Source organism: Larimichthys crocea, chromosome XIII, assembly GCF_000972845.2.
Source record: "Larimichthys crocea isolate SSNF chromosome XIII, L_crocea_2.0, whole genome shotgun sequence".
NCBI lineage: Eukaryota > Metazoa > Chordata > Actinopteri > Sciaenidae > Larimichthys > Larimichthys crocea.
Genome location: NC_040023.1, coordinates 40773150 through 40781676, shown reverse-complemented (window position 1 = coordinate 40781676; position 8527 = coordinate 40773150). Strand labels below are relative to the sequence as shown.

General features: G+C 40.0%; 2 protein-coding genes across 2 annotated transcripts; both read left to right on the top strand.

Moving 5' to 3' along the window:
* The first annotated feature begins 694 nt into the window (after positions 1-694).
* Positions 695-4024, top strand: exosc7 (exosome component 7). Its single transcript, XM_010735348.3, has 8 exons — positions 695-826; positions 987-1088; positions 1903-1997; positions 2849-3014; positions 3128-3198; positions 3296-3419; positions 3497-3652; positions 3849-4024. Exons 1-8 carry the CDS (start codon positions 770-772, stop codon positions 3951-3953), a joined length of 876 nt encoding a protein of 291 aa, XP_010733650.2. The 5' UTR covers positions 695-769; the 3' UTR covers positions 3954-4024.
* A 1217-nt stretch (positions 4025-5241) lies between these two features.
* LOC104922534 (tetranectin) lies at positions 5242-8220 on the top strand. The gene is made up of 3 exons (XM_010735378.3): positions 5242-5376; positions 5603-5701; positions 7079-8220. Exons 1-3 carry the CDS (start codon positions 5280-5282, stop codon positions 7483-7485), a joined length of 603 nt encoding a protein of 200 aa, XP_010733680.2. The 5' UTR covers positions 5242-5279; the 3' UTR covers positions 7486-8220.
* Positions 8221-8527: the final 307 nt, after the last annotated feature.

The following is an 8527-nucleotide window of genomic DNA, read 5'->3' as shown; positions in this document are numbered from 1 at the left end:
TGTCTCTATCAAAATAAAGCTTGAAAAGGCCAAAAATATCTTTAAAAACAAAACAAATAGTTCAAAGCCACCAAATGTTCTGTCCACTCGTGAGAAAACAGAATTTAAGTCTAAATAAGACAGTGGGAAACGTCATATTTGAACACTTATTTCCAGCTTTGACTATCAGCATTTTGGCGATTTTTTTTTTATTCAGGTGGTTAGAGAAGTCATCAGAAAAGTCTTCGGAACAACAGTAAGCAGCAGTATGGTGATCAGTAATATAGAAGAGATAGCAAGCTGAGGGATGTGTTTATTTACGTATTTTCCATTTTCAATTCTGTCTGAACTAGCTGTTTATTTATCATGACAAAGATAAGTTCTGCTCAAAAGAGTCCAGCTGCCTGAAAGTCCAGACTCAGGGACCAGCATGAAAAAAAGCTGTAAAATATGAGAACTAATACATTTGACTCATAATTGTCATGGAGATGGAACTTCTGCTTTATTTTAAATATTAAGAGAATCTTAAAATAATGTTTAATAGTTAGTTTTCGGTTTCCCCTTTCACATTGGTGAAATATTTCCACTTTTTAAGAGTTCAGTTTGTTTTGGAGACTGGCTGCTCCAGGTGGGCGGGGTCTTCCTCTCCTGAGAGGTCGTTTCGAAACTACCGGGGCATCCTGGTGAGCAAAGCGCGCGAACTCTCGAAAGAACTACATTTTGTAATGTCGTTTCTTGATGACGTGAGAGGGGAGCGACACACACGCGTGCTAGCAGTGTAGTTTACATAATGGCTGCGGTGCAAGTCAGCGAGGCTGAGAAGGTTTACATTTTACACGGCATACGGGTGCGTTCATAACATCTTACTTTAAACCTTCAACTCATTAAAAAAAGATAAACGTCACGGCTGTGACGTGCGCTGTATAACGACAGGGAAGAGGCTAGCTGCGTTAGCATCTGCTAACTGTCGCTGCAGTGTTGTTGACATGTTTGGTTGTTGTCTTCAGGATGACTTACGGGTGGACGGGAGAGGCTGTGAGGACTACAGACACATGGAGATAGAGACTGATGTGGTGTCCAACACTGACGGCTCGGCCAAAGTCACTCTGGTAATGTAGAGGATGCACAAAGGTCCAACATGTTGGCTCATTTTTTTGTCTTAACACCTCATCTGTGCACATGCCACTTCCTTATTAGTGATAACTGAGCCCATCTGAAGTCTTGTTTATGAAAGATGACCTATCATTGTTTGGTTCTCTATCAGGTTTATGAACCAGGTATGTGTACACATACAAGGAATCTGACTCACTTTGCTCTCAATGTACACACACAGATATATACATGATTACAACTTAGAACATATAACAAGCTCCACACGGTAAACAAACATTAAACTGATATGAACCGTTTTAAAGCTACAGGTACATGGCTCTTTACACTGTGTCCTGTGAGAAGTATCCTGTGTTCTTGTGTCTGGTTGTTTTGGCTTATAAATGTTCTGTAGTGCCTCCTAGAGGGTAGAAGTTGAAAAGATTTGTGACCAAGGTGTGATGTTGTAGAAGTCCTGAATGTTCGGCAGGTTGGCACCACTGATTTTCTCTGCAGTCCTGGCTCAGTGACGGATAAACAGAGAACTGAGCAGCGACTGTCCATGGCGCTGTAGAGCTGGATCAGCAGCTCCTGATTGGAGATTATGGATCCTACAAACTTGAATGTTTCCACAGCTGATACATTGTTGTTGATTATGGTGATTGTCAGCAGGGTTGGGGAGCTCCTCTTGAAGTCCACTGTCATCTTCACAGTTTGAGTGTGTTCAGCCGCCTGTATGCAGACTCGTCACCATCGTATTGTCTGCAGACTTCAGGAGTTTAACAGATGGCTCTCTTGCAGATTTTCTGATGTTGTGTTTTGTCTCTCTTTCAGGGACACACTGCAGTTCTTGTCGGGATTAAGGCTGAAATTGGAAAGCCAAGGCCCATGGTGCCAGACGAAGGTTACTTGGAGTTCTTCGTTGACTGGTATGTATGGTGTTTAATAACTTTCATAAATGGAGACTGATTGAAAACAAGGAGGTAAAAAGACATTCTGCTGACCATGTTATAAGAGATGATGTGAAAAATAAATTCTACATTATGCCTTAAGTAATTCTCTATCATAGTATCAGTACATATTATGATGTAATGAATTTTCAGGAAAAAAATAAAACAATCACATAATCATCTATGTCCAAAATATGTATACACTATACTCGCTGTCCGCCATTTTATTTCAGTATCCAAATCAAAAAGTATAAAATGTATTTACTATTTGTGCTATTACGATTCCACAATGGGAGGAAATGGTTGGTGTTGCGGTCTGTATAGATGCAGCCACTAATGTCTGTTATTGGCTAACCCTGCAAACTGAATCCCTGTCTGATCAGGATGTTTCATCACAGTGTTTCAACAATCGCAGCACTGCACACAGTGAGAACAGTATAGCAAAATCTGTAATGATGAACAAATGTGTATTGTCATATTCTGTGACTTTAACAGCTTCTTTATAGAGGCACGGAGATGTGGAGACTGCACTCAGATCAATTCATTTAAAGCTGTAGACAAATGTCTATTGTTGTTGTATCAAAATGACTAATAAATATTTTGATTTGAAATCAAATCTCAAAGTGACCATTTTTGATCACACAAATGAAGACACTTTCTCTTCTTAGTAGGTTTTGTTCATGTTTCGATGAATACTGTGCCACTAGGAGGTAGTGTTGTATCATCTGTTTCCTCTCAGATACATCACCTACACATCCTGGTGATTGTGGAAAACACCTCAGACTGAACATTCACAAGTTTATCGTCTCGTTTTCTTCTTTTGTCACTAGTTCAGCCAATGCAACCCCTGAGTTTGAGGGTAGAGGAGGCGAGGAGCTGGGGACTGAGCTGAGTAACACTCTCTACAAAGTGTTCAACAACAAACACAGCGTAGACCTGAAGAGCCTCTGTATCAGTACAGGAGAACACTGCTGGGTCCTCTATGTGGACGTGCTGGTGAGGAGTAGCTTCCGATAATGTCTTTCACTTTTGGTAATGACTGCTTATTTTGGTTCTCTACATTTAGTTCCACAGTCCTCATTAAATTTTACATTGATATGTTTCCACAGCTCCTGCAGTGTGACGGAAACCTGTATGACGCCATCTCAGTAGCTATAAAAGCAGCTCTCTTCAACACAAAGTAAGTCTAACCAGTCTAACACTTGGTTAGACTGGTGTTTGTTTGGGTCTTTCAGTAAGATGAAAGCTTACAGTCACACTGATTTTCTTACTGGCAGGATTCCTAGAGTGCATATATCAGCTGATGATGAAGGAGGGAAGGAAATTGAGCTGTCAGATGACCCGTATGACTGTATGAGACTTAACGTAGAAAACGTTCCTTGTATAGTGACATTGTGCAAGGTAAGCTCACTTTAAACCAGTGATCACAGTAACAGTGAAGCACGTACACATACACTGAGCTGTCTGTTTTCCTGCAGGTGGGTCATCGACACGTAGTGGACGCGACTCTACAGGAGAAGGCATGCTCTGTGGCAAGCCTGATCATCTCCGTCACACATAAAGGCACGGTCACCTGCACAAGGAAGGTGGGCGGAGGCAGCCTGGACCCAGAGAGCATCTTCGAAATGACAGAGGTGGGTCCGGTCCTCCTTCTCTTGCCTCAGATGAAACATTAGCAGAATGTGACTTGTTTTCAATTTTGTTCGGATTAAATAAATCAGATAAAACAAGACATAGTGACTATTTTATTATAATACAATGTTTAAATATGATTATGTCTGCATAATACTGTACAGCAGAAAGGTACTAAAGTATTGTTGTTGTTTCCAGGCAGGTAAACGGGTTGGGAAGGCTCTTCATGCTCCGCTCATGAAGCTGCTGCAGCAGGAGGAGAGTTTGGGGAAGAAGCATCAGAAAGTCGGCTTCCTTGGTTAAGATCAGTTACTGTATCTACAGTATGAATGTACATGTATACAGAATTTTATAATTAAACTTTTTGTACAAATTCTGTGTTGTACAGTGTTTTACTTGGAGACGTGTGATTAAATTGAGATAATCCTTTAATTCTGACTTTTTGACACACTCATGACTGCCTTGATGTGAAGAGACTCTGAATGAATTTAACTGATTATCTTTGATCAGTGTTGTATGTATTAACATATTACTGTCCAGGTTCATGTTAAATCAGAAAATAACTTGATGTAAAGCAAACACTTGCTTACATAAAAACAGACCGTCTTCGGAAACACTGTGGATAACTGCCTTATAGTTACAAATAAAATCAACTCTGGACATGTAAATATAAATTAAATAAAATGTTTTTGAGATACATTTTTTGAGAATAATAGGATATTATATATGAATAATGTTGCTGAAGAGCATAATTGTCACCAAGCATACACTCGCTTGAGTTCATTATTTTTGATAAATAAATCAATAGTCAAAAGATGTGAAATGGTTGCTGTACCATCAGGACAGAAATGCACAGTCTCTCTGCGTCCTTTTGTTTTTGCCACGTGTCAGTGGAGGATTATGTAAAATGGAAGTCTTACAGAAAGTCCAGATGTGACTCTGGATCAGTTCCACTCTTCCCTCAGACTGTTGTGGGCGTGTGTGTTGGCTGAGTGCAGGCAGGTCCAAAACAAACTCCCACTTACGCCTGGAGATTTTGCAACAACAAAAAAAAATGGAGAGACTGATTCATAAAATTCTACAGAATTTAAAATAAGGGATGAAGCAGGTACATAAACAGGCAAATTCAAAGTTCAAAGTGTCTCACTGCTGCCAGAAACATCAGTTTTTCCCAATGAGGCCATACCTAGGTACTTCCAGAACACCTTTTGGCCAGCATCATTGGAAAGAAAGTCTCACTCTGTCCCTTTGATTTCAATATTAATCTTTTGGGCCAAGAAACAAACTAACCAAGTTATTTAGGATTTTATGCAACAGTTGAATCAATGTTTGTTTATTTCTTTCTCACTGTCTCGCTCTGTCTGCCAGTCTCCACCTGCTTTCCAGGCTCTGGTTCCTACTGGCCTTCCATGTGAAGCTTCTGGAACCAGATGGGACACACACACACACAAACTACTGAGGTCGGACTGTTATTCCTGCAAATGGCTTTGGACTTTAGTATTTTTCCTTGCTTGGAGTGGGAGAGGGAGAGGGAGGGAGGGTGAGTGAGTGAGTGAGTGAGAGAGTGAGAAAGGGATGGATAAATTGCAAGCATCCACGTCATAGCAGCCTCATTCAACAGGTCTAATCATGGCGTTCAAAGGAGTGTCTGTGCTGCTGGGAATACTACTGCTGGTAAACTGCTCACTTGAGCAGAATCCACTGAAGAAGAGGGTAGTGAAAAAAGGTAGAAAACATCACAATCTGCAAGAGGAAGGACAAATTATCTGAATATTATATTTCTGTTATGAGTTTGATATATTGTTATCAAATTGAATTTTCTCATTTTTCTTTAAACAGCATGCTTTCTTTATAATCATGTGCTTTTAACCAAGAAAGTATTTTATTATTTGTCAGATCAGCATGCACAAATACCTATGTATGAATCTTGTGTCTGGTGTTGTTGGTAACAGAAACAACAAAGGATGCTGCTGTTGAGCAGCTACAGAAACAGATCGACAACATTGTCCAGGAGCTCAACCTACTGAAGGAACAACAAGCCCTGCAGACAGGTAAGCTCCTCTTCTGAACGGCCGGGTCAAATTTGATCTTGTTTATGTTCTGTCATAAGTCTCTGAACAAAGCTCTGTTGCCATCTGGGAACTGGGAACAAAAGTTTTTTCAATCAACTGATGTGTGTTATATATTATTATGTAATTTTGTGCGTCCAAATCTAGACTTAAAGGTCCAGTTAGGCTCCATTTGCATAAGATGGCAGAAATGGAATATAATATCTATAACTCTGCCATCATAGGTGTGTAATCAGCTAAAAATAATAATCTTTATGTTTTTGTTACCTTAGAATGAGGCTTTTATGTCAACAGACGCTGTGGGTCCTCAACATGCATGGATTATAGAACTGGATATTGGGCATCATGGGTGTTTAAATCACTTAGAAAGTTTTACAAATATAAAACCGTCATGCATCAAAAAATAGAAAGAGACATAATCCACTTTGTTTATGGAGACATATGAAGAAAATGATTTTGGGCCACAGTGAAACGTGTTGTTGCAATACCATGAGTGGCCACTTAACTAAACTGGAAGCAGTGACACCTTATCCAGGCCTGATAATACATCCATGGTCCTCTTCTATGAAGTCTGTCATGTTTGTGGAGCAACTACACCACTAGATGGCATTACAGCATCACTTCAGCTAAGTTAACTCTGTTTAAAGAAAGAGTGACCAATCATATAATTATTTCATTTCAGTAATTGAATTTTAATTGGCAGAAGGTAAAACTGAGTTTTAAGAAGATTTTTTTTTTACAACTGAAGGGCCCAGAAAGCAAGGATCTGGTTTATATTGTGCTCTGGTTAAGCTAAGTTGTTTTAATGAAATTACCATGCAGTCACTGAAAGACAGAAGGCCTGGGTCCAGGCGACAGGTGGAGGGGTCAATAGGGGCTCCCTAATAGGCTAATCAAACTGTGGCTCAGATAAAATCAGAATCAGAGTTAAACTTATAAATTAGCCTTAAACAAGATGAAATTCTTTCAGCTTTAGACACACAATTCTGTGGCTGTACCTCCTTGATGATCAGCTGAGGAGGTGGACACTGTGGCATGTTACAATGTAAATGTTTCGAGGTGCAGCTGGGTGAAATTATTGATAGATGACATAAACTATATTGTTTATGGCACCAAAGATGTGTTAAATTTAGAGTCAACAGTCTGTGGTAGTCTTCTCTTAAAAATAAAGACAGATGGGATACATGTGTAGTCTTTGAACCTGAAGGTTTAATCTGGACAACACATGGTGTACCACTGTCTGACCTCTTGCTTGGAACACAAAATGATATCCAGTTGTTCCTGCAAATCTAAACATCTTCAGTACAGTTCTATTGAGGTCTATCTAACCATATGCCCTGCTTTTATTTGCCTTTTCAGTCTGTTTGAAAGGCATCAAGATCCACAGCAAGTGTTACTTGGCTGACCCTGTGAAAAAACACTATCACGCTGCCAGCGAAGACTGTAACAACCTGGGTGGTGTCCTCAGTACGCCCACATCCAGCAATGAGAACGACCAGCTCAAAGACTACATCCACCACAGCATCGGCCCAGATGAGCAGGTCTGGCTGGGCATTAACGACATGATAACCGAGGGCTCCTGGGCTGACCAGACCGGAACCAGCATTACATACAAGAACTGGGACACGTCCAACAGCAGGTCCCCTCAGCCAGATGGAGGTCACTCCCAGAACTGCGCCATTCTCTCTGGGACCTCCCGTGGGAAGTGGTTTGACGAGAACTGTCGCGAGGAGAAGGCCTCCATCTGCCAGTTCAACATTGTTTGATTCCATTCATCTCTTCATAGACTGCGCATGGTTATAGCTGCTTATAGCTGCTTTCACTGTGTACTCTTGCTGCAATGCCACTTTGTCTGCTATTCTAATAGGAGGTTTAAGCCGGTGGTTCTCAGCTGGTTTTGCATCTGGACTAAATTCTACTCCAGAAGTTTCAGTCAGTTGCATGAGACTTTGATATATAAAGCTGTTATTTTGGACTAAAGTGAATTGCTGATATGTCATTTGCAGCATTCCATGTGGTCACAATAAAACCAGGAAGAACATAGTTTAGTCTAGAATAAACAAAGGACATGATCTCCTCCACGTGAATCAGCAATGTCTGCCTTTGTTTAAAGATTTTTGTACAAGATAATAATAAGGTCAAAAAATATATATTGGATGTTCACATGCAAAAATATCAGCATACTTGCATACTACTACAAAAGTGTGTGTGTTTGCACCTTTCACAAATGTAAAAACTGGGTGTAACTTTCTAGTTTTTCCACAGATCCACACCTCTATTACACCAGCTCCATGACTCACTGGTTAAGAACCACCGGTTTAAACTCTGACATCTCTTCATAACTACTGTATTTTAACGACAAGACTCGCATGGAGCCACAATAATACATGATACTGCTTTAAAATTAAAAATAACTCAGATTTGCTAGTCTTGTAGCCTCCTATAATGTCTAGCCTGATGTAACTTTAAATGACCATCAATAAATAAACAATGAAAACTCATTTCTCTGTGATTTCTTGAAGAAAATGTTTTGGGAAATACCAACATGTTTGTCTTAGATAAGAAGATTAGAAGATACAACTTTCATGCTAAGGAGAGGTACATCTTCTCTTCTAGCAAAAAAAAAATAAAATCTAACTGAAAGACTACAACAAAAACGCTAAATTAACTCCATCTGCAAGAAATGTGGTGCAGATATGTAAACCTGGCTTCCACATTTGTTGTTTCCAGTACAAACAGTCTGTTCTGAGGTCTGAAGTCTTCCACACCCTCCTTCATACTGTTGGTCATGGCCAGAGTTTCTGCGGT

Bases quoted from the DNA above. Each gene is read 5' to 3' on its own strand.
- exosc7 (XM_010735348.3), top strand. From the start codon at position 770: ATGGCTGCGGTGCAAGTCAGCGAGGCTGAGAAGGTTTACATTTTACAC. The intron at 3,015-3,127 runs GTGAGGAGTAGC...ATGTTTCCACAG, and splicing joins TCCTCTATGTGGACGTGCTG to CTCCTGCAGTGTGACGGAAA. The intron at 3,653-3,848 runs GTGGGTCCGGTC...TGTTGTTTCCAG, and splicing joins GCATCTTCGAAATGACAGAG to GCAGGTAAACGGGTTGGGAA.
- LOC104922534 (XM_010735378.3), top strand. From the start codon at position 5,280: ATGGCGTTCAAAGGAGTGTCTGTGCTGCTGGGAATACTACTGCTGGTA. The intron at 5,377-5,602 runs GTAGAAAACATC...TGTTGGTAACAG, and splicing joins GAAGAGGGTAGTGAAAAAAG to AAACAACAAAGGATGCTGCT. The intron at 5,702-7,078 runs GTAAGCTCCTCT...TTGCCTTTTCAG, and splicing joins ACAACAAGCCCTGCAGACAG to TCTGTTTGAAAGGCATCAAG.